We start from the raw sequence: 26,845 nt of genomic DNA, 5'->3' as shown, positions 1-26,845 counted from the left end.
ACAGTATATAGTGAGAAATCAATTTAAAATGAGATTGATTTTTTAAAAAGAAAACCTTTCTTATGGTGATAATCATGGTGGCATGTACCTTTAGCAAGTGGAGCTCCTGGTTTTTTAGGTACAGCAATGGGCACCTTCTCCTCTGGGACAGCTCTCTCAGGCATCTCAGGAACTTCAAAGATATTAGTGCATTTAATTTTACAATTACAATACAACTGAACATAATCGCAGAGACTGAAACACAGAGGACAATAGGAATGTTCTAAAGTCACAATTTGGCACACACTCATACTCAGGGCGACTTGTTTAGCAAACATTTAAAACCTCAGATTCAAAATGACAGAACAAAAGACGTTAAGATCTAATCTAATAGAAGAAGATCAGGTGTGTTTATCACATATTCATCATAACATGTACCTCTGGCTGATGGAGGTTTTGATTTTTCAAGAACAGCTGCAGGACTTTTCTCTTCTGGGACAGACTTCTTGGGCATTGCAGGCTCTTTAAAGATATTAGTATGTTTTAGTTACATGTATTAAGCTTTAAAAGGAGAAGTGAAACATGATAATACTCAAGAGAAGGAAAAGAGATCCTATTTGTAAGAGGTACCTTTAGACCGTGGAGCTGCTCGTTTTTTAGGTATAGCAACCCTGTCTTGCTTTTCGGCCAGCTCAGATGGTGGTGGCTCCTCAGGTGCCAAAACAGGCTCTGGTTCTTCGGATGCCACTTCAGGCTTTGGTTTTTGAAGTGCCGCAGAAGGCTCTAGTTTTTGGGGTGCTAAAATTTGTTCTGGTTCTTCAGGCACCACAACAGATTCTGGCTTGCAGGGTGCCACAACAGGCTTCAATTTTCTGGACACTGCAATAGGCCTTGGTTTTTGGAAATCTGCATCAAACCCTGTTTCTTCAGGTGCTACAAGCACCTCTGTTTTTTGAGGTGGCACAAAAGCTTTTGTTTTGGAGGGCACTGCAACATGCTCTGATTTTGGGGTTGATACAACTGTTTCTGACTCCTCAGGTGCCACAGTGAGCTCAGATTTATCAGGGACCACGAATGGTTCTTGTTTTTGAGGTTCCACAACAGGCTTTTGTTTTGAGGGCATCATGCCATTCTGTAGCTTTTGGGGTGGCACATCAAACTTGGGTTCCTCAGGTACCACAAACTCTGGTTTCTCAGGCACTACAATATGGTCTGGTTTTTTGGGTTTCACAACAGGCTTTTGTTTTGGGGGCATCAAGCCATGCTTTAGTTTTTGGGATGTTGCATCAGGCTTGGGTTCTTCAGGTACCACAACAAACTCTGGTTTCTCAGGCACCAAAATGCGCTCTATTTTTTTGGATTCCACATCAGGCTTGGGTTCCTCAGGTACCACAACAAACTCTGGTTTCTCAGGCACCAAAACACGCTCTGTTTTTTGGGATGCCACAACAGAGTCTTCTTTTTGGGGTGCCAAAACAGTCTCAGGCTCCTCAGATGTCACAACATGCTCTAGTTTTTGCAGTGCCACAACAGGTTTTTGTTTTCTGGCCACTCTAGCAGTTTCTGGTTCTTGAGGTTCTACTTCTTGAGGCTTTAGTTTTGGAGGTCCTGCAACAGGCTTTGGTTTTTGGGAAACTGCAACAGGTACTTTCTTTTCTGGGAAAGTTGTCTTGGCCACTTTATGTATATAAAAGATATTAGTTCTAAATTTAACAGCTGCACAGACAATCATACCAAATTTAAATGAATCATAAAACATAAACCCGCAATTGTAATGCAAACATTAAAAAAAAAATCAGGTGTCTATCATTTATGTTGGCCTTTTAAGGATGAATATGCCACATTTTGGCTTTTCACTCTCTTTTGTCAAATGCACACAGCCTGTCCCCCCCCACCCCCCAAGCCTCATGCCCCCTTTATGCATGTGCAAACGTGCATTGATAGCATAATTTAAGCTATAAGTAAAATCCATTATAATTATAAACAGAATGGACAGGACAAAAGATATTAGTAACATTGCAGGTAATAAGCTGAAGACTTTTCAAGAATTAGCAGTGATGTCATCTAGCTTTTCTTTGTGGAGCTTCTGGTATTTCAATGATGTTGATATCTTCTGCTCTTAGCTACTGGAATGGGTACTTTGTTTTCTTCTACTATTACCACTTTAAAGATATTAGTTGTGGTTGTTCTTATGAGCCCACGTGGGTAGAATATTAAGAATAAACCAAAATAGTACAAAAAATTGAATTATAAAACACAGGCAATTCAGACATCCAAGATTTGTCACTATTCTTCAAAAAGACCCATGTCTGCCTGTTTTGCACACATATGCAGATACGTAGAACAAGTATGATTTAAAATCTCAGAAAACAGAAGGCCTGGAAAATCACAGTGTTAAAGAAAAGTGGAAAAATATTCCTTTTGTTATTTTATTGGTGTTGAGATTTACCTTTCTCCGGTAGGGGTTCTGGTTCTTCAGTTGCAGCCTCTGGTTCTGGGACAACCACAGGTTCTTGTTCTTTAGGCACAACCTCAGGTTCTGGTATTTTAGGCACAGGTATTTTCTTTTCTGGAACAACTTTCTTCGGCACCTCAGGTTCTTTAAAGATATTTATTTGTTTTACTTTCAGGAATTTGAGGAATAGGAATTAAAAAGGTGACAATAGCTCCAAGGTGAAAATTATCAAACAGCATCAGAAAAAAAAAAAACCCCAAACCCTTATTAGGGGTATATATACCCCTAAAGAGTCTGAGTTTTTTCTATCTTACTTGCTGCACACCACTAATAGCCATTGTTGCTTACTGGGAGCTATTCACAAGTAAAGAAGACAATACAAGCTGTAACATTTTTAAATATTAGGATAGATAGAAAAAAAGGATTACACAAACTTCTGAAAGATAATATTTAGAGAAACAGATTAAAATTTCTGTGCAATTTTATCAGTATTGAACATGTACCTTTAGGTGGTGGAGGTTCTGGTTTTTTAGGAACTTCAATATGCACTTTTTCTTCTGAAATCACTTTCTTGGGCACCTCAGGCACTTTAAAGAAAGCAATTAATTTTATTTGTATGAAATTCAAACATATGTCTGCAGCATTAAGACACTAAGAAAAAGTGAAACTCAGGGACATCAAAAGCATCAGTGGTTTTGAATGTGAATATTGACTTTTTTCTTTGCTTACAGAAAATTCTCTCTGATGTCTTACTCAGGTACAGATGCAAAAACTACAACTTACACAATAAAAATATTTTATAAAACATTTATGGTAAATTACCAATATATTAAAATGATACCCTAGACAATGAAGGAGTTTTCTTTCATTAATTGTGTACAGCAGTTACCTTTAGTTGGTGGGGGTTCTGGTTTCTTTGGTACTTTAACTGAAACCTCTTCTGTGACCACTTTCTTTGGTACCTCAGGGACTTGAAAAATATTAATAACTTTTACTATAAGAATTTATTAAACAACATTAAAGCATAACAGCAGAACAGTATTAGTGAGAACACCAATTACTAAGATCTATTTTTTTCACACAACAGATTTGTTCACTTGAAAAAACTTTGACAACAGAAAAAAAATCTAACAGAGGTCTGGGGTGCTGTCTTCTGTAGTGTTAATAACAGAGTGATGGTTTTGATTCTGTTAATTTTGTCAGAATGACTAGTACCTTTAGCTGGTGGAACTGCTGGTTTTTTAGGCTCTGCAACGGATATTTTCTCATCTGGGACTTTCTTGGGCACTTCTGGCACTTCAAAATTAATAATTGTGTTAATGATAAGAATTTAAAGAAATTTAAATAGTATTAAAGTGGAAAAAGAAACAAACAAAAGGACAGCAGGTAACATCAATTAAACGTAATAGCCTTTACCAAATAGGCTTTTTGCTCTCAATCTTGATTGAGAATCATTTGAGAGGAGTAAAGAGGCTGCTCCCCAAAATGAAGTACAAAAATCACAGTTTATAAGATAGGAAGATGGGGAAATAGCATCAAAAAGGTCTTATCAGTGAAAATAAGACAAGTTATTGCCAGTTTTAATAATGACAAGTACCTTTATCTCGTGGTACTTCTGGCTTTTTAGGCACAGCAACTTTGATTTTCTCTTCTACAACAACTTCCTTGGGTGCTTCAGGCACTTTAAGGAAAAAGATTATTTTCAGTTATTATGTGGAATTTCACAGGTATGTTCAAAATGTTTCAGCAGAAATTGCAAAGTAGAGAGGTTCTTAATGGAGCCATTGATTTGTCATGTTTATTGGCTTAAGGTTCTTTTATGTCCCTGTAGAGTCTGAGGAAACACCTCAGAGCCTTTTGGAGTTTTTCCATTTTATTCAACCACCTCCCAAATCTCCATTTGACTAAGACTGCCATTATCCATGTATTCCTTGTCACATTCATCTATGCATGATGACTTCTTGGTATCAATTTTTCATCTGTGCATGGGGGGTGTTCTCCTGTGTTAGACATCTGTATCATTTATTCTACATTTTGAAATTATTGAACTCTGATTTGGGGCTAATTTTTCACTGTCAATTGGGAGTGTTTCAGATCACAGAAGCCTTGTTTTCTCTTTGAGATTTCTGCTGTGGTTCTCTATCCGTCGCACCTCTGCCCAGCCACATCAGTATTTCTAACATGCTGGTATACTGATTATGGCTATGAATCAAAAAGAAGAATTTTCAAAACAGTAGCATATACTTCAGAATTGTGGGCACAGAAAATAAAATAGGACAACACCAACAAACAATCAAAAAATTAATCCACACAATCAAGGCAGAGGTTTTTTCTCTTCCAAATTTTAGTTATCTGTAGTGCAACATACCTTTGGCTGGTGGTGGTTCCGGTTTTCTAGGCACAGCAGTGGGTACTTTCTCTTCTGGAATTTTCTTGGGCAGCTCTGGCACTTTAAAGAAAACAGCATTCATTTTTGTTACATTTAAGACATTTAAAATATGTAAATTATTAAGAAGAAAGACTCTCACAGGAAGTATATCAGAAAAAAATGTAAGATCAGATATAAAGAGATGTGTCATGCAAAAAAATGTTGTATACTATTACATACTACTAGGATTTTTTATAGATGAGAAATAAAGGGTAATTTTTTCTTTTACTGTAAACCCTAATGCCCAAGAGAAAGAGTTATCATTATCAATATATAATCTTTAGGTGGTGTTACTCTTGGCTTTTTAGGCGCAGCAAACATTTACTTTCTCTTCTGAGAGAGATTTCTTAGGTACCTTTGACACTTTAAAGATATTAGTGTACTTTTACAAATTACAGAAATAAAACACGCAATACAGAGAAATAAGACAAAACAAGTAGATGTATAAAGGTACTCTGACAACAGTTACATGTTCTGAAATGTCTCCATGGTACTATCCCTCTGGCAAATAACAGTTTGAAGTGACCTTGCTGGGGACCTTTCATCATGCAGTGGTGACATTCCACAAAAACTGCTAGTTCAGACAGACTTCTGAAATATCAGAATGAATTGTAGCAACTGGTTTCTATGCCTAATGTTATTTCTGTTCAAAATTAAATCACTTGACCCCTAAGTTTAACATGAGCAATATGAAAGAGGAAGTGCATATACTTCTTGCGTGAACATGGACAGAATTTTTGAGGCTGTTTACAGTATCTATAAACACTCATGAAGTGAAAAAGTTTGTTCCGTAAATCTCACTGCATGTTGACTCAGCTAGAGTTTTCCTAATTTTTTAGTCCCTTTGACTAGTTTCTGATACAATTTCTGTGCTATCACAAAGAATTACTCTTGGGTAGAAGAAACAGACAAACAACTAACTTTTAATGATTTAACAACAGTAAAAGAAGGGACAGAACAGACTTAAAAAGGAGAAGGAAAGGATATGTTGATGTATACCTTTGGCAGGTGGAGCTTCTGGCTTTTTAGGCAAAGGAACAGGTTTCTCTTCAGGAATAGTTATCTTGGGCACTTCAGGCACTTGAAAGATATTTACTGATTTTAATTTTAGTTTTATGACTTAAAGACGAGTAAAGAAACAGGAAAAGGGACATATACAACATAAATGCACAAATCTGACACAAGTGGAACATGAACTATTAAATTGGAAATTATGTAAGAAATGGAAAAGATGTTATCAGCAAAACCCCCTCAGTTCTGTTAGGTTGTCAAAGTACCTTTAGATGGTGGAGAGCCTGGTCTTTTAGGCACGGGAGTAGGTTCTGGTTTTTTAGGCACAGAAATAGGTACTTTTTCTTCTGGAACAGCTTTCTTAGTGACTGTGGGCACTTTAAAGATATTAATTCATTTTAAGAATTTATGTAGAATAGAAAGACAAGTCATAAAAAAATCCCAAGTTTGTAATGTAAGGTATTAAAAGAATGAACACAAATATTAATTACATTGAACAAGAACTAAACCTTGAAAATGAATAATTTAATTTTCCTAGAGTTCATGACTTTGCAAATTGCAGGAAGAGATGATGAAGAAGATATATACCTCTAGGGGCTGGAGCCTCCTCTTTTCTATGAACAGTAGAAATTTCTTCTTCTATGTACGTCTCCTCATAAACTTCATGTACTTGAAAGATATTAGTTTAAATACTTAAATTAACTTTGAATATCCTCAGAAAACAAGACAATGTGAAAGATAAAGAAAAAATACAAATATTCAAGCTTATCTTAAGACATACAGGTCTATTTTACATCTACCCTCAAAAAACAGGTTTCTTTCAAATGAGGGAAGGAAAAAAAAAAAATCTTGTATTCTACCCTGATCTGACCTCTGCAGCTTGCCAGAAGAAAGATGTGTGTGACATGTCCTAAACTGAGCTACTTCTTGAGTGTAAAGAGGTAGGTCCTGACTATCTAAGTTTTGTTACTTCTGTCTTTTTTTTCCCCTCAGACTGATCTCAAGTAGCAGGGTCCCTGCAATTGTCTCTTTTGCACAAAAAGCTAATTTTCCCCTTAAGGACAACTACAAATGATAATTTTTTTTTTTAATTAATTTTATACTGTAGCAGCTAACTAAAGCTGCTAACTAAAGTCTAGTTCGTGGTAGACAGAATGTTCTCAAACTAATTAAATATTTATATAGGAAAACATATTTTTTATCCTTCAAATCGCACTCAGAAGTTTTTGTACCTGTAATGTGTGAAGCTTCTTCTTTAGGTAGAGCAGAAGGTATTTTTTCTTTGCGGACCACTTTCTTTGGTACTTCAGGAACTTAAAAATATTGGTTTATTTTAGAATTTGCACTAGGAAGTAAGTAGTACAGTTTGTAGAACAATAAAAAAGTCTACTAGAACAATATGAAAATATAGGGTATTAACTATGTATGAATACAACCCAATAACTTCACTTTCTGGAGTTCACTGTTTTTCTAACTCCTAGGACTCACAGGTTTGAATTTGCCCTTCCTTGAAAAGACAGTAGTTAGTTTTGTGGGGTTTTTTTGTTATCAAACAACCTTTAGGAATTTGGGCAATTTAAAGGATTTTTATTTTTTTTTTTTTTTATTTCAAAAGTGGCTATAAAAGGAAGGCAAAACTCCAGTGCAATTAAGTAAATACTATGTTTCAAACATCTATAGAGTTCTTCAGCTCTGGAATTTTATTACAAAACTGTTTCTATGAAAAGATTTTTGTGGCATTGTATTTTGTCCTGGTTTAAAATCTTGACTTTATTAAAGTCCCTGACATGATTGTGAAGAGTGTTTCTGCAAACAAGCTTCTGACACAACCTTTTAGGTTTTGGTTTTTTTAATATATTGTCAGAGAAAGTATTTTGGGAAATAGAACATGAGACAAGAAGTCAAAAAGATGTAAGGCTAATCCTTGAATTTCCTGTCTACTAAATTTCTTTATATTTGTCTAATTTTGTTTTTTAAATACTAAATTCCTGATGTAGAACGTATCAATCTGTTTAAGTACCTGCTAACACAAGACAAAAATAAGAATTTATAGAAAATGTTCCTTGGGTTTGTTTTCCTGAATGATGAATTATTCTGTCTTAATGATTCTTAACAATTCTTAACAATGTTCATTAGTTTAACACACAGAAAGATGCTGAAATGGTTTTTGATTTCTTTATAAATGACTGCAGAATGATTATGTTTTTAATCTCTGATCTTCCCGTACGTATGCTCTCTTTCTGAGATAAAAGCAAACAAAAATAGACAGACAAATTTACTCCTGATCAAATGGAAGAAAACAGTGTATATAGCACCTGGCCATGTTGTTCAAGAAAGACAAGCATGTTGGGTTTCTCACTCGGTATCTCACTTTAGAACAAGGCTAGAGAAAATCCACTTGGAGGTCATGTACCTTTGGCTGGAGGAGCTTTTTCTGTAGGTACAGCAGCAGGCATTTTCTTCAGTGGGACAGTTTTCTTTGTCACTGCAGGTACTTTAAAGGTATTACATGTTTTAATGAACATTATAATGTACAAAACGTAAGTAACAAAGAAACAATGACAGACACATAACATCTAAGGAAACATTAGAATGAACACATTAAATAACAGGTTAGCATACAGATGGAATGACAAAGATGAATAACTAAATTGTAGGGAACATTGTTTTATAGATTGCTTGAATAGTTGTACCTTTAGCTGCTGGAACTTCTGGTTCACTAGGAATAATAACAGGGACTTCTTCTTCTGTTGGAACTTCATAAACTTCAGGCTCTTTTTAAAGATATTAGTTTATTTTACATATTTTAATATTATTTACAAGACAAGATTAGAAAGAAATTATAATGCAAAAATGCAGACATGTATATGGACAAAGAGCTGTTTGAACATAAATTACCTAAGTATCTCATTTCAGCCTGATCATTTACCTACTTTTGCTTTACATGACCATTCCCAATTAGTAAAATGCAAGTTTATGGAAATATTTAATTTTATTTTCTAGTTACTTAGTTTTGTATATTAGATAGAAATTGTAATTGAATTTCGCATGCCCTCATCTGGTGTTAACTCTCTATATCCCAGATCAAAAATTAAGTCTTACTCAAGACAGCTCTTAAATCACTGGCTACTCTAGTTCATTCCTTTGGTCCAACATGACTAAAGTGCTTTCCTGGATCAGAAACTTTGTCTCTTTATGTGTCTTTCTCCCATTAATAGAAGAGAAAAGAACATTTTTAAAATGCTAAACCATAACTATATTTGGGGAGACAGAGGGTCTCAAAACAGGGATGGAAGTTACTCTTAAATAATTTAAAAAAAATAATTGAAAATGTCTCTCATTTTACAGAACAATCTAGAGCACAAATTGATATATTCTCTGCAACATACTGCCTGGTAGAAGTGTCACTGATGTACCTTCATACAAAGGAGGCTCCTCTTCTCTAGGAATAATGGTGGGTACTTTCTCTTCAAGGACAGCTCTCTTATGAAACTCAGGAACTTCAAAGATATTAGCTTTGTTTTAGTAACCTCAAAATAATTTTCAACTTCTCAAATCCCAAACAGAAATAAACCCAGAAAACTAAGTTATTTTGAGGTCCCAAATACCATGCCTTTTCAAGAATGAAATATTATACAGTTCTAGAACTGTCCTGCTGGAACAATTAATTATGTGAAGAAATTTCTAGTTTCTGCTCTCAAAGAGCATAAGCCATTTGCTTTTCTCACTGTATTGTCATGCTTTTCCTTCTGATACATCTAACACCTTTAATGGTTTTAACGTACTAACTCTTGCCCTATAACTTCTCCCCCAATATCATGACCAATGTATTGGCTTCAAAACCCCAGTTTAAAATAAATTCACAACTATATTACAAATGTAAAAGCACTGAAGGTTTACATACTGGTAGTGTGAGTAGTGATACCTCCTCAGCATGTTTTCATTAATAAATCAATGTATTTACTGTTTAGCACATGTATAGCAGACATCTGAAATGTTTGCCTCAGAGTTTTCAATTTATTGCTGAGAGCTGAATCTGCACTTGGAGACTAGATACTCTTGCCACCGTGTAAAGAACATGAAGATCATTTTAGAAGGTGTTAGTTGGGGAAAACACAACAGGTATTTCCTTTCCATAAAATCTCATATCAAGTGTTCCTTTACCTTTCATTGGTGGAACTTCTATTTCAGGTGTATGTGTAGGTTTCTTTTCTTCAGGGACAGTTCTTTTGAGAACAGCTGGCCCTTTAAGATATAATTTACTTTTAGGCCTTTCAAATTTTTTTGGAAGAAGTTAGTAAGAAGAAGAACAAATATGACATGGAAGATTCATGAAGCAACAAAGGATTAAATGCTTCCTGAAAGAACACCTGTGTTAATTTTGAAGATTAGACAGAAGAATAACATACTAAAAAAACATTCTTGAAAGATGGCCATACATTTGGACGGTGGAATCTCCTTCCTTTTCAGAAGAAATAAATATATTCTTTCTTTCTGAACTACTTTCAGATGTAGCTTAACAACAGAACACAGTTTTTTTAAGGCGACTCACATATTTTCAACAAATGACTTGAAACCAACAGGCAAAAAAAGATATGATCACAGTTGAAAAAAACCACTGTGGGGACATAAAACATATGCACACCTTCCTCAACAAATAATGAAGACAAAAGACTGAGATCAGAGTTCATGATTCATGAGGACAACACAGAGGAAATATACCTTTAGCTGGAGGAGCAATTTCCTTTTTAGGAACAGCAGGTAGTACTTTTTCTTTTGGAACAGGTTTCTTCGGTACTGCTGGCACTTTAAAGACATTGGTGGTTTTTTTAAGAACTTTTGCAGTATGAATATTATGTAAAAATAAACGTTAAACAAAAAGCAAACAATGCAAGACTCAGACAATTCAGAATAATACAAAATACAACATCCTCAATTTCTATTGAGTGGTGACTTTTCAGGCCACCCATCTGGACTATTTTGCTTGGATTCATATAGATAGAGTCTTCAGTATTCACTGAAAGAATTTGCTGCTCTTCTTGGGTGAATTTTTGACTGGGATAAGTCGTAACAATTAGATTTCATGATCTATGAACTCTAATTAATGCCAGCTGAGAGTATGGTAAGGTTTTAATTTCCTATCAGCTAGCCCCAAGTCTTTATGTAAAAAAAAATTAACACCTTTCCCACTGATTTTATGATGATAATCTGTATAAGAAACAACCATGAAAGTCAGCGCAAAATGAATTTCTGGCAAATTAAGTGCTCTGAACAGAAAATGACAGAGCTCCAGACTAGTACAGAAACTCTAATAGCATCCACTGACAATTGGTATTCATGACACTTAACTTTTGTAGAGCCTGACACAGAGAATACCTACTAAGATTATATGCACTCCAGCACATCATTAGGCTGAAGAAGGTCCTAGATTTTTAACATCCTGCGGGAAACTAGACTTTCACGGATATGGCACTATAGCTCAACAGACTTTTATTAATTTATTCATCTGCTTGTCTTCAGTGATAAAATGTCACTAATATTGTGACAGCAAAAATTAAATCTTGAAGGTCATGCCTGCACTTCTTTTGTCCTCAGAAAGTATATTGTCTCAGTTTTGATTTGTTAAAAAAAATATGGCTTTTCAGTAACTTAATCCCTGTCTTTCACTGTACTGCAAAAGAAAGTTAAGGGTCTAGCAGTCAAATCAGAATAGGTAAATTGCTGGATTTAGGTATTCAGAGACTCCGGCAGAAGGCTATGTTTTTAAATTCATCTAATAGCTGATGTACCTTTAGCTGGAGGAGCTTCTTTTTTAGGAACAGGCACAGGTGCTTTTTCTTCTGGCAGAGGTCTTCTAGGCACCTCAGGCACTTAAAAAAATATTTCATTATGGATTTTAAGTTATTTATGAGGAATTACAACAGATACAAAGACAGCAAGCAGAGCAGCCACTCATTTGTAGAGGAACCTTCTCATCATTTATGCAGAGACAAGTTAACAGACACTTATCTCAAAGTTTTTGAGAAATGAAAGCTAAGGAATATCAATGTGTATCTTTCTAGTATATTTTAGATGCACTTTCTGTTTGGCATTAGGGATCCTATGATCATAAATTTAAATGATGAGAAGGAAAGTCCTACATGAGTTTTAACATCTCTGTAACTCACAGGAGCTAAACTGGGCAACAGAAACCAATATTGACACATAAAAATAGCTAATACAGGCTGAAGCTGAACTGCATCAGAAAATTATAATTTCCTTTGCTTGTGTCATATCTGCATTTGCTCACTCTTGGGCAGTCAGATGGAGAATCCTCCCATTCCACTCTGAGGGGCAGGAGTAGGAGAGAAAAAAATCTTTGATTGGATTTATCATTACCGGCAACAGACACATGTAGGACTACAAATGGGGAAAAATATAAATAAAAACCCAAAGAAGGCTTAAGCGGTAGCTGGGAACTCAACGAAATATAAAACCAAAGAAATCATGACTTGATGTACCTATAGCTGGTTGGATTTCGTAAGCCTCCTCATACACCTCCTCATATTTCTCATAGATCTCTTCCTTCTCCTTGAACTCATACTTTTCATAGACATCTTTCTCCTCAGCCTCCTCTTCATATTCCTGTTCCTGAATCTCCTTGTATCTCTCAGGTTCTTCAGGTTCCTCATATGCCTCAATTTCTTCAGCTTCCTGAAGCTCCTCAAACTCTTCAATACTTTCATATGTCTCGTACTTCTCATACTCTTCGTATGTATACTCATACTTCTCCGCTGCAGGAGCAGGAGCTGGAGCAGGAGCAGGGACTTTTTCTTTCTGGACAAGTTTCTTGGATACTTCTGTCACTTTACAAATAGTATTATTGTTACTACCTTACATTTATCTATTTATTTATTTATTTATTTTACACTCAGTCAAGACGTTCCACATAGAACAGAAAATGTACACGATAACCGCAAGCATAAGTTACATTAAAATATAAGAACATGCTCCTGAAACAGTATAATATTATAAAAGATTTCAGGAATGAAGAGGAAAAAACAAGTCTTTGGGAGGAATAAGAAGAAATATATCTGTACCTTTAGTTGGTGTTGGTTCTTTGGGTTTGGGCACAACAGCTGGAACTTTCTTTTCTGCAACAGGTCTTTTACGCACCTCAGGGACTTTAAAGATACGGAATTCTTTTAGAAATTTTTTAAAAAAAAACACCTTAAAGCAGTGTAAGTAAAAAAGCACAAGAAAGAGAGCTTTATGGTTCTACAATGTGAACAATGATAATGAAGATTTTTAACGTAAATTCAAGCAGAAGTGTCACACAACAAAGACAAAAGTTAGAAAGAAGAAGGTCAAGAGTATTTGTAGTATAAATATTAGCTATAATCAGGACTACATATACCTTTTGCAGATGGAACCTCCACTTTTTCAGGGGGGGCCACAAGTACCTTCTCTTCAGGAACAACCTTCTTAGGCACCTTGGGTACTTTAAAGATAGGATCTAACTTCAGTGTTCTTTTCCACAGTTATTAAATAGACACAAACCCAGAAGCTTACAAACAGCTGAACAGAAACTTACAAACAAACAAATAGTACAGAGATAAATACAAGACAAGACAGACATACAAAAATGTCCCTTGCTAAACTCAACTTTTATGAAGAATGTTATCTATTAATGATAACAGCATTTACAGTCTGCGATACCTTTGGCTGGTGGAGCTGGCACCTTTTTAGGAACAGGTTCTTTCTCTTCAGGAACAGGTTTCTTAGGCATCTCAGGCACTTTAAAGACATTATTTTATTTTAAGAATTTCATCCTCCAGTAGTATGAGAAAGACAACAGAAAATATATACAAACAGACATAATGATATAAGAACTGATCTGCAGAATATATTTTAAATGTTTAAAGATGAAACATAAATAAAAACAAAAGACACTTTAAATCCACAGGCAGACTTCTTGAACATGTCACATCATTTCAGAGCTTATTTTTCGCTAAGAATTTGACAGGCATTCTAAGACATCAATACAGAAAGACAGCAGGGACACAAAACTAACATAAATAACAAACAAAATAAAATAAATACAGACACTGAATGAGAATTACAACACATTGTTTTCCTAGGTATTAATTTATGTACCTTTTGCTGGAGGAGGCTCCAGTTTCTCAGGAGTGGGTACAAGTATTTTTTCTTTTGGGACACGTTTCTTAGGAATCTCTGGCTCTTTAAAGATATTATTTTGAAAACACATTTTAAAATTACTGTCAGAGCATTAAAAACATGAAAAAACATGAAACAAGATCACGAGCTCCCCCAAAAGATCATTAAGATTTACATAGAACTTAGAACAAGAAATAAAGATGAATTTTAATGAACTCAAAAGATCTCTTGAGTAACTTGCAAGAAAAGATTGTGTACCTTTTGCTGGTATAATTTCCTCTGGAATAGTTTCCTCCTCTTCTTCCTCAGGAACAAAAATGGGAACCTTTTCTTCAGGCACAGCTTTCTTTGCCACCTCAGGCACTTTAAAGATATTATTATAAGAACTTTACTTTCACAACATCACAAAGAAAAATTAATAACATAAAACACAAGGACACCAAATTTAAAGTAATAATAGTAATAAAAATAAGGGAAACTCTATTAGTTATTTTTCACTCCCTGAAAACAGCAGAGTGTAATTGGTTCTTTTGCCCAATTCTTAATTACATAGCATCATAGAAGACTGAAAATATTAGCAAGACATGCTACAAACAAGAGGTTGCAGAAGGTTGTCAGCATCTATTTTTTTACATAAAAAAACTTCCAGTGTCTGTTTTTCAATTTTTATTTAAAAGCCTCAGCTGCTGAGGTAGAATTTGCTCAGCACTGAAGGGTGGCCTCTGCAATAGTCTGCCTCCACTTTGAATTTCACATTTAGGGTATATCTTCTAATTATTTGTATAGTCAGTTGTGATTTGATTTTATTTTTATATAGGTTTAGCTAGGGGCTTGAGATTTTAGCATACTCTCAAGATACATGTCAGAATGATCTCCATGAACTGAAGAATTTCTAGGTAAAGGCCCATAAAGTATTATTCCAGGTATTTTGTTTAAACAAAATTTAAATTAATTTGAACATTAGTTTTGAATAATGATATCAGAATAAATTATTTCATTTACAGCAACCACTTAAAATAGAAAACAAGTAGTTCATTCAAGGCCTGATTCTCAACACACTGAAGTCAATAACAAAATAGACAATCAAACCCTGCCAGAGACATAGCACTGCTCACTCCAGGGGAGCAGCAGGGTGCTAGAACCAAGGATCTGACTTTACATGAGTATAAATTGATTTTTAAAATGAGGTTCCACTGAAGATGAAAATGTAAGGGAGAGGAATTATCTGCATACACCACAACATGATATACCTTTAGCTGGTGGAATTTTCTTTACTTTAGGAACTGCAACAGGTACTTTTTCTTCTGGGATAGCTCTCTTGGGCACTTCTGGCACTTTAAAGATATTGTTTGGATAAGAAATTTTCAAATACTTTTAGAGCATCAAAACTACTTAAACCACAGAACAAAGTCAAAGAGCAGTAAGGTGAAGAAAACAACCCTTAGAAGGATAATTTTTATATCCAGTTAAAAAAATTAATATAGATGAAGATCTTTTAATGAATTGAACAAAGCTCTCTGATAATTTTCAAGAAGGACTGGTGTACCTTTCGCTGGTATCTCTGGAACAGCTTCCTCTTCCTCTTCCTCCTCTTCTTCAGGTACAAAAATAGGTACCTCTTCAGGGGGAGGTCTTGGTATTTCTGGCACTTCAAAGATAGTATTTAATTGTAGAATACTTAGACAATACATTAGAAACTGAGAGACAACTTACATAGAAGCTAAAGAGTATGAATTAGTAAGTACATTTGTCACAAACTGGTATGATACTTTAGTTAAATTCTAATAAAAATGTACAAAAACAATAAGAAGCATCATCCACATGTTCAGTTATTAAGAAGAGATACCTTTGGCTGGCGGAGGTTCTGGCTTTTTATGTACAGGGACAGGTACTTTCTTTTCCGGAACTTTCTTGGGCACTTCAGGCACTTTAAAGACATTTTTGTTTAAGAAATTTATTTTCGGTGTAACATAAAACATAGTATAATAATAACTGTATAAATGACATTAAGATACGGTAAAATATAATTGTGTATGAAAGGTAACATTGATTTTATCCACAGATTTATGCACAGACGTAAACTTACAAACACACAGACTACAGCATTACAAATTGGCGTAGTAGGGCTAAGGGAGAAGTCTGGTTGTTTAGGTACATTGTTTATCTTTAGGAGCATCTGGTTTTGAAACAGCAAGTCATTTTAAATAATTTAAATATACAAGATCCAAAAGACAGAGACAATTGAAGGCACAAACATAGAAACTTTCAAAGTATAGGATAAGCATAGCACACATGATTAAGAGAAACAGCCACAATACAGTGTCTTGATCAAACATAGGTCAGTGAGTGGTTCAGTATCAAACACACTAGGACGACAAATGGGATTGTTACTTGGAGTCTTCTAAAGCTGAAGAAACAAAAACAAAATTATGCAGTTGAACTGGAAACTGGTGTACCTTTGGCTGGTGGAGGTTCTTCCACTTTTTTAGGCACCCGGACAAGTACCTTCTCTTCTGGCACCAGTTTCTTTGGTACTTCAGGCACTTTAAAGATATTATTGTAGTTTAAGAATTTCAATTTTGAACCATAAGGTAAAGAACAATGATATGAACCAATAAAGTAGAATGACAAAGAAGAATAGAAAACTCTCTTCACTCTACCTTAAATTAAAGAGGAAAGGTGAAGAAAGACTGATTTTTAACATAATTATTTTGTTTAATATATTCAGTCAAGAGCTGATATACCTTTGGCAGGTGGAACTTCCTTCTTTTTTGGTACAGGAACAGGAACCTTCTCTTCTGGCACAGGTTTCTTCGGCACTTCTGGAACTTAGTAAGATATTGTAAATTGAGCTTGGCATAAGAATCTAAACTACCATGACATACAAGCCAGTGACACTAAACAACTGAACACAAACACAAAGAACCACAATACTTAAGACCATCAATCCTTTTACTATCCTAGTGTTTAACACAAGTGAGAAGATAAATCAAGTCTAGAAGACATTTCTGGTCACAGCTAATTACAAGTTCATATACCTTTAGCCGGGGGAGCTTCCTTCTTCAGCACTTGGACTTTCTTTTCAGGTACGGGTTTCTTTGGCACCTCAGGCACTTCAAAAACATTATTTTAGTTAAAAAAAAAAGTCCACAAGCTATTCAAAACAGAAATGAAACAAAAAAGACAGCAGCACAAACATTTCATATGAAGAGCCCCCTCCAAAAAGAACAGAAAATAGTCATGACCAGGTAAGTAATCTGAAAAATACTGTGAATTACATATTCAGAGGATGTCTGCTAACATAAAGAGACAATATATACCTTTTGCTGGAGGAGCTTCTTTTTTCTTCAGAATAGGTATTTTTTCCTCTGGAACAGGCTTCTTGGGAACCTCAGGCACTTGAAAGATACCATTAATGATTTAAGTATTTACTTCTAAAACAAGGAACATTAAAGCACAGCAAGCATCACAAATACACACCCAAAACATATGGTTTAATCACTAAGACAAAATAAAATAGCAAAGAGATTATATTAACTGCTATTACGTCCATTATCCCTGCTTATTGAAACCATCAATAAAAATGTTTCAAGGCCTTATTTGCTGATCAAAAGGTTGAATTAAGACAGAGTTTGACATTTTAGAACTAGCTATCAAAGAAGATTAAGAAGTGTCATGGTGAGGAACCTTGTAAAAATACGATTTTACTTTTCCTCCAGTTTTTGGACGTTTATTACAAACATTGTAATAAACAACTACTTAATTGCTGTATTTGATGTTTAGTGGTTTTACTACTTCTCCTTATTTCCTCCTAGAGCTATGATCCTAATTTTTCTCAGGCATATAATGGGTTGCGTCTGATCATGTTGAACAAGAAAATTTTGTATATGTATTGGATATATATTGCTGATTAAATTTTCTTCCTCAGAAATTTACAAGTCCTTTCTACATTTAAAAAGCAAGCAGGTCAAGTATATCAACTGATTTACTTCAAACAAGGAACTATGGACACATTATAGGTACCCAGCATTTTATACCACAATTTGTTGAGTAATGCCAATGTTCATGAGTGGTTTACTTGGACAAAAAAAAAAAAATCCACACTCTGATGAAATCAACAGATTTTCCCTTTAACTGCAGTGAGGCAAAGGTTTCAACTAAAATGTATCTCAATGCTTTTTGTACCCCAAAACCCAGAAATATCCATACAAATTTTATGATGACTGGAGAGTAATCGCACTGGCTCTGAGCATATTTAAGAAAGTTTGGAGTACAGATGAATTCAACTTAACTACTACGATAGAGTCAAAGGAAATTTTAGCTAACCCCAATTTTCCTATTTAGCCTTAACCTGGCTTTTGCAGTGTACAGCCTGGCCTTTTCTTTACTAGGATAAATGTGCTAAATCAATATGTCAAAATTCTAGTGCAAACAATGTTAAATATAGATTTGGCATTCATTAATTAGTCAAAAGAAATTCTGAACTTTTTTGTGGGGAAGAGACACTGTGGAATGATTTGAATCAGGACTGGAAAACACACATTTTTAAGTACTCTTAGATGATAATCTAATTTTTGAAAATTGGATATAGTTAGTCTATATCTTTGTATTACAGTGTAGAAGGGCTTTATTACCAAGATCTTGGCATGACCTAGTTGTCCTTGCAAAGTAGTGAATAGTATGTTCATCCTGTATTAACAATGTTGAAAATTTACACTAGTACCATAAAAATTATTCCTAAGGAAACTAAGAGTATTTAAATATGGCATTTTAATAGAACTTATATATCTTTGCTTTCCATGAAAATATATTATTCCCTTCAATAAATAAATAAAAAACAACTACAGGGTTTTCAAAGATTTGTGAGAGGAAGTCAATGCACCTTGTGTTCTTAAATCACTTATTTTCAAGTATCACACTTATTTTCTAGATAAACATTTTTTGACTGTGACTGCAAAGTCTCATAAACATTTCTAAGTTTTTCAAGCACTGTCTGATAGCCAAATTGGACCCCAGATGAAGATGAAATAAAGCTCAGTTAAATTTTCTACATGGGTTACACAGACTTCGACGAAAGAGGAATGAACATGTATGACAGGAATATTTACATTTATAGAGGTAGTAGTAAAGAGTAGACATACAGCCATCACACGTTTTCTACACTATATACTAATCATTAAACATCTTGAAAAAAGGCACCCTGTGAAGCACACTGGAATGTATTAGAACAAAACTTTGGTACATTAACAGAATGAAAAGATACTACTTTTTCTCACGCAAATCCTACAATTAAAGTATACCTCTAACAGGTGGGGGAGCCTCCTCTTCATACTGGAGAACTGCTGGCTCTTCCTCCTCATATTCAGGAACTTCCTCTTCATAATAAGCGGCTTCTTCTTCATAAGTGGTGACTTCTTCTTCATATTGAGGAATTTCTTCATACTGAGGAGCTTCCTCCTCATAGTGACTAACTTCTTCATAATGGTGGACTTCCTCTTTGTAATGGATTACTTCCTTCTCATATCTGGTGGCTTCTTCCTCTTCGTATTTTGGAATCTCTACTTCCTCTTCATACTGAGGAACTTCAACATATACTTTTTCTTTTCGAACAACTGTCTTGCGTACTTCAGGCACTTAAAAAGATATAAATTAAAAGAATCTTAAAATTTAGCACATAGATCTTACTAATAATAAGGAACACAAGGCAATGTCAAATAAGAATTAAATGAAAGGAAGAACATTCCATAGAAAACAAATCAGTATTCACTGTACAAGGAACATACAAGACACAAAGAACACATATACCATATTGCAATACTCTCTCCAGTATACCTTTGGCTGGTGGTCTTGCCATTTTTTTAGGAGGATAAATTGGTACTCTTTCTTCAGCGATAGCCCTCTCTGGAATATCAGGCACTTAAAAGACACAGTACATTTACATTTAAGATTTTTTGAAAGTGTTGTTTAAAAACAAAAATATTCTTGGCAAGAAACACAAAAAGATATCTTATAAACACATAACTGATATATGAAAGACAAGTGTGTTAACTGACACTGGACATGTAATTATGGAAGTCATTAGGCTGCTATTCAATTAAGTAACAACAAGCATTTCAAGATCACAGTATAAACAACTGATATGATTCCTGCTTCATCTACTGCTGCCAGCAGTGAAGTTAAGCTTGCTAATGAGCAGAACTCAAAATCAAATTTCAACCAATTACAAAATCACTAAATCCCACTGTCTTCCATGGCAACTCCTCTGCACAGCAGTGACACTTTACACTACCTCAGTAATAGATCAAGAGTCCTCAATCACTGGTAACAAAAGAATTGCATAGAAAACTCTAGGCGAAGATGAGGGAGCCCATAGAGAAAAACTTGGTGAGTGACTGACAATGGATAAGAGCGCTAGTCTAGTTAAAGAAAAAAGATTTAATTGCTCAGTGAGGAAGGTATTTTCCCCCTTTTGTCGATTGCTTTACAAAGTGGCTTGTTTATTCAGGCATGGCAAGGAGCTGTTCCCTACAAAAGCATGAAAATTTCCGAAATATTAAGGTGTGGATCTGTTCAGTTTTTAAGATTTATTCAGGAAAGAATGCACACTATACTTAAGCAGCATATTCTCTTTTTCAGAACAGCAGTGCATGGGTCTTGTCTCCTGAAGCAGGTGTCTGAGGAAATTTTTGACCAGTATAACTAGAAACTGCACAGAATATTGCCCCAGCATATTTATGCCTGGGAAACTACTAGACTTGCCCAGTTAGAGAATAACTTTGGCATTTTCTTAACAGATTTGATATCTTTTTTATCTTCTTGAGAGATGGAATCCATTCTGTCAGTGACAGATTTGAGAATTTCTACATGCTTTCTTCATGACAAGCTACAGTGAGCGTAGATGAGTGGCTGCCACAAGTCTTGGTGCTTGCTAAGTAGGTGTTATTTTGGGGCAATGTCAAAACTGACCCGCTCTTCAAATATTTTCTGGCAGAGCCCTGTTTGATATTTAATTGTAAGTGCCAGGTGCAACTGCATTTGAATTCTTAAAATAAAATTGATTGAACTGGTAACTTCGGTTGATTTGGTAACAAAAACGGCATTGTGCATGAGTGGCCTTGCCAGGCAGCTCAGGTTCCTTTGGATTCTTATGTCCTATCTACAACACGTCTATCTGATATCCCATGAGGGAACTGTTGCATCTAATGTCTTTCTGCTTTGACACTTTTTTCTCCAGACCAGCTGGCATATTACCCCTGCCTTACAGGAAGCCAGTCAAAGATCCTTGTCCATCCTCTTAGTACTCATGATCTGCCTTCCCCCCATCATTCTCCAACAGGGGGACTAAATAGATTATTTAATTTCCCACTGATGTGATTGTATTAATCTTTCATTATATGAATATGATAATCTGCAAGTAGTAAGTATGAGGCATCTTGTGGCACATTTTTCACAAATCAATAGATTTTCTCCAAATGTGATAGAGCAATGAATTTTCTTTCAAAGCTGTGGACTTTGTTCAAAGCCCTTGAGCTGGCAAGTCCAATATATGGGATTGTGCTAAGTGTCTCAGCCAGGCAGGCAACAGCAAAGGTAAAGTTTTTTTCTTTGATCTTCACATTTAGGTGAGGAATTGCTGTCACAGAACAGGAAAGGACAGGCTTTCTTTTCAGAAGAGGAAAGCATGCTAATATAAATGAAGGAAAAGGCTGCCCTGTTTTCCCTCAAAGTTCGGTCAGGTGGCAAGATTTACAGAGGACCTAGTGAAATGGTTGGTCTTCTACCATGATAACAGCAGTAAACCAGGAGGAAAGATTTAGGCCTTTTATGAGAACGGAATACTGTCTTGTGGTATTCTACAAGTTTCCCTTTCAGGATAAACTGGTGATCCACACAGGATATGAAATTGTATTTTGCTGTCTTCTTTTTGTTGTTTTGTTTTTAAGTAGATGACAAGATGTAAATTTGGACATAGAATCTTTTTAGTCCGTTCCTACCTGTGTATGAAATCTCCTTTTCTGTGTGAAGAGAAATGGATACTTCCTCTGACATAGCCCAGTGTTCTTCTTCTGTTGGTACTTCAAAGACAGAGTCTAACATTAATATCTTTTCTCTGGCGCAATATCATGTACAATAATAAATATCCCATTTGGGGTTTCTTAGACAACTAGTAATTATTTTCTGACACCTCCCACACCCAGAGCAATTGGGAAAAATATGTCTCTAGTGTTTCTCAAAGACTCTGTTAAGGTTCCCTCGGGACTATGGTGGAACATAGCAGTGGACCTGGTAGTGTTAGGTTAACAGGTGACTTGATCTTAAATGTCTTTTGCAACCTAAATGATTTTGATTCTAACATTAGAACTCCAAGAAAGGTGCCAGACCAACAGACTTGAAGCTTTGGTGGTGTTGCATGAGGACAGTTCATAGATTAATCCATGGGCAGGAGTACCTTCTGGTGGTGGAGACACTTTTCTTTTTGGAACAGCAATGGATACTCTTTCTTCTCTGGCAGTTTTCTTTGGTGCTTCTGGCACTTTAAAGATAGTAATTGTAAGAATACTAAATTCTAAAAGAAATCACACACTTTCTGAATTTCATACTAAAGAATTATGAGAAAAAAAAATATGGGGCAACAGCACACTTTTACATAGTAAAGGTATTTGTAATAAACACAACAATCACAGCAGACATACAAACATAGAGACATTTAAATTAATGGAGAACCTGACCAGCTGAAGCTTTAATGCGTAGTAGCTAGATATGCATTAAATATTTTGAAGAATACTAATTTGGGGGGCTCCAGAAATAAATTCCCCAGATAAATTAGACATTTTGACACACCATGGAATTTTCATAACAGCAGAAAAATAGTTAAATATTCAAATAATTTCTACTAAAAATACATATAATATTAGAATAATAGATATATAGACCAAAACACATCAAAAAGCAAACAACATATTCACATATCATGAGGTAAGATGGAATGATTGAGATGAATGTAAGATGTAAATAATTTGCCTCTAGGTTCTTCAGAAACAATTAAACCACAGAAGACCACACATGCAGGATACATAACAAAATCACTTTTCAAACACAAGAAATTAATGGAAACAGAGGACATATTTGTAAGTTTGAAATCTTTTACCGAATATTGGCAATGTTATAAAACATTGCTAGATTTTTCTCTAAACATGTTCGTATTTATTTAACTTCTTCACTGAGTAAATGTCTTCACTCATCTTTCCAAAGCTCTTAAGCAGCCAGAGTGATCAATGATGTTAAATAGCGGCTAGAAAATGCAAGGAATGTGGGTGTATGACTGTTCTCTGTCACCTTCTGCTTTCTTTTACAGGGAAGAAGACAAAGGTTCTTTTCATTTATAGTAAGGTCAGGAGAGACTGGGGTTTGATTAACCAGGCAGATGGTGAGTATGATGCACATGGACATGTGATATTTAGAAGCCTTCTCTACTTTCAAAAGAACTTGTATACCTTTAGCTGGTGGAGCTGCCACTTTCCGTGAAATTGGAACAGTTACTTTCTCTTCTGGCACAGGCTTCTTGGGCACTGCTGGTATGTTTTAAAAAAAAAAGTTTATTTTAAAAGATTTTTAATTAATCACAGTTTATGAACATAATCAGATGACAAAACAAAAATGCAGAGACTTGACATTTCTTCAAGTCAAATAGAAAAAGAGCAAACACTGAACACGGCAGCTTGTGTTAGCCAATTAGACATTACAAATATGAATCAGTATTCTAAAACAAGACTTCCCTTGTGTAGCTCTGAAAAATTATATACCTCTTTTTGGTGGAGCCTCCTCTTTTTTAGAAACTGCAACTTTTTCTTCTGTGATAATTTTCCTGTGCACTTCAGTCACTTAAAAATAGTAAGTGTAAGAATATTTAATTACAATATTTGAAATGCAAACATATGTAAGTTTTTTCTACTTAATCTGATTTTTTTTAAAAAAGAAAATGCTAAGTAAACTTCAACAGCAACAAAAATGAGACACTACAGAAAAGTGTACTTTACAGACGTAGCACAAAGATGAATAAGTAGTAAGAAGAAAGGGGAGATCCAGATGGAGGTTACAGATACTAACAAACAAAAAATTATTCAAGTAAATGCCTAAACACAAATACTGCAGGGCCAAATAAAAAAATCTTCATAATAATAATATTCTGAGTTTGTTTACCTTTGGTTGATGGAGGTTCTTCAACTTCTATCTCAAAAGTGGGCACGCGTTCTTCTGCAGGTTCTTAAAAAAGATTGTGCAACTTTAGAAAATTTGATTGATTTCACCAACAGGCATAAGATAAAAGATGAAATAAAACATAAATCTCATCAAGACAACATGGGCCACAGGCCACATTGTAGACAAAGGGATGGAAACACATGTTTAACATTGAAGAAATTTGATGTATGTGATATGTTTTTTATGAACATGCATCTACTTTAAAGACAGAATGCAGCAAAAAAAGCATTTTTTGCAACAGGAACAAACCACTGATATACCTCTTTCTGGTGGAGCCTCCATTTTTTTAGGCACAGGGACAGGTACTTTCTCTTTATGAACTGCTTTCTTATGAACTTCAGGAACTTCAGAAAAATGAGTAAGAAAAGAAGGAAGATGAGAAAGAATATTAAGGTATAATATTTGTAATTGTCCACTACGTCACAATGTGTTTTACTGAGTTAACACAAACAATACTTTTCATAGCACAATATGTAATATGGGACAACCGTTCATGACTGGAAGCACACTACCCACATGAACAGATACAAACAAGACAGTAAGACAAACATAATCCCCTTGAAGATACATCACCCATTTGAAGAACTAGTTTATACCTTTAACTGGAGCTTCCTTAGGAGCAACTGGAACTTTTGGTTCAGGGACAACTCTCTTATGCTTCGCAGGCACTTTAAAAGATTACAATACATAGTTTTACAAAGAGGAGCGGTATCACTATAACACACACACATTGCCTTAACACAAAAAAACAACATAAAAAACCACAAATTGAGATAAACTTATAGTGGCAACATAATGCTCAAAATGATGTAACAACCAATATTTTGTAATGAAAAGAATGTATACCTTTAGTGGGTGGGGCTTCCTCTCTTTTAGGAACAGTTACCCTCTCCTCTATGTAGTAAGACTCTTCTTCAGTCACTTAAAAAGAGTAAAATAAAAAAGTACTTGAATTTAAGTATTTGACATCTATTACTGTCTTTATGGTCCTGGTAAGCAATACAATATTTGTAAGACAAGAATAAGCAGTGTGCTTTACTAACAGATACCTCTGGTATTATAAAATCTGCATCCAAACCATCCTGCTCCCTCTGAAGCCAATGGAAAAACCCCAAGCATCTTAAATGGAACTGAGATTGAACTCTCATCTTGTATTTCCATGGAATTTGAAAATACTTGGCATTTGAAATACTAGAACTTTCCATGCCTCTATCCACTAATGTTGGAATTTTGTCACTTTGAGAAAGCCTCTCTCCCAAATACCAAAACTCCTTGACTACAGCCATCCCTTGAAAATACTTTCTACAGTATCACTTGTAATGGAAATTGAGCCAATCAGCCTGTGTATGTTATCATGCTGCACAGCATTATGATACCACCAATTACAGGTGGAAACAATTTAGTCATTTTACGATTAAATGATCTGAGGAACCAGAGTGCACCAAGATATTCTGAAGGACCTTTACTTCATTCAGGCACTTCATCCAACAGAGAATTTTTGTAAAAAAAAAAAAAAAGAAGGGCTGATAGTTCTCAAAGTCCAAAAGATACCTCATTATTTTCACTGTATCAAAACAGGATTAACAACTACACTTTTCAAAAGCAATAGAAATTCTAGACATTCTTAACATTAAAGTTATGGAACATGTTTATATGTTGTAATTTTTCTTTATAAATAGATGTTAATCCACACTACTTCGGGTACAAAAAGAAAATACTTTTTGCTTTTGCCTAGTGTTCCTGAATTGTGGTCGTACCTTCAGAAATCTCTTCTCTGTGAACAGAAATAGACACTTCCTCCATTTCTTCTTCAGGCCATTCTTCAACAGTTGGTTCTTTAAAGAAAATTATTAGTTTTAGTATTTTTGGTGGTTAGAGGGAGGTAGGGTGGGATTGACGGATGGAGAAGATGAAGACCAATTCTTACAAGTTCTATGTGACAATGACAGATATTCATACAATACAGAAAGTGCTGTGCACAGACGTACATATGATTTGCTCTAAATGATGTGTTTTGACCATGCCCTATGTACCCTGTTGTGTGCTGTTGTATCTCTCAAATATCCTTCACTGGTCAACTGTCAGTCCATCAGAATGCCTCAGCTCCCCAAACTTCCCCATCAAAATAGCTGAGGAGGAGACCAACAGTCAAAGAGTTTGAGGTTGCTCCTTGATCCAGCTACATGAAAGCAAGGACAGGAACAAGTTGAGAAGGGTAGGTCAAGAACTGAAAGGAAAGCCTGGCAGGTGCACATACATCTACAAATGTGACTGTATCAGGGAAAACATCAACATGTTCTGGGGCAAAAGGTTAATTTGCAGGAGACAAACAGAAATTAACACTGCACATAACCATTCGAATATATGTTTGCATGTCATATTTTAGATAGCTAACTTCCATATCTGTTTCTAAAAACTCATTTCTGTTTTTTAGTAGAATGTATAAATTGTCTTGACTGGCTAGTTATTAATGGGATATAAAAACAGTCAAAATCTTTATTTCAGCTATCTTGAAGCAGATATTTTGTTGAATTATACTAACTTAAAACAACTGA

General features: G+C 35.1%; 1 protein-coding gene across 1 annotated transcript in view; it reads right to left on the bottom strand.

Annotated features, from left to right (window-relative positions):
• TTN (titin) overlaps positions 1 to 26,845 on the bottom strand; it is a 237,954-nt gene that overhangs the window by 116,746 nt on the left and 94,363 nt on the right. The window contains 4 exon segments of the mRNA XM_035901431.1: positions 2,938 to 3,021; positions 3,324 to 3,404; positions 3,650 to 3,730; positions 4,803 to 4,883. Coding sequence (XP_035757324.1) covers positions 2,938 to 3,021; positions 3,324 to 3,404; positions 3,650 to 3,730; positions 4,803 to 4,883 — 327 coding nt within the window.

Source organism: Egretta garzetta, unplaced genomic scaffold (genome assembly GCF_000687185.1).
Source record: "Egretta garzetta isolate BGI_Z169 unplaced genomic scaffold, ASM68718v1 scaffold539, whole genome shotgun sequence".
In the NCBI taxonomy this organism is placed as follows: Eukaryota; Metazoa; Chordata; class Aves; order Pelecaniformes; family Ardeidae; genus Egretta; species Egretta garzetta.
Note: the sequence above shows the minus strand (reverse complement) of the source record. Positions and strands in the feature narration are given on the sequence as shown.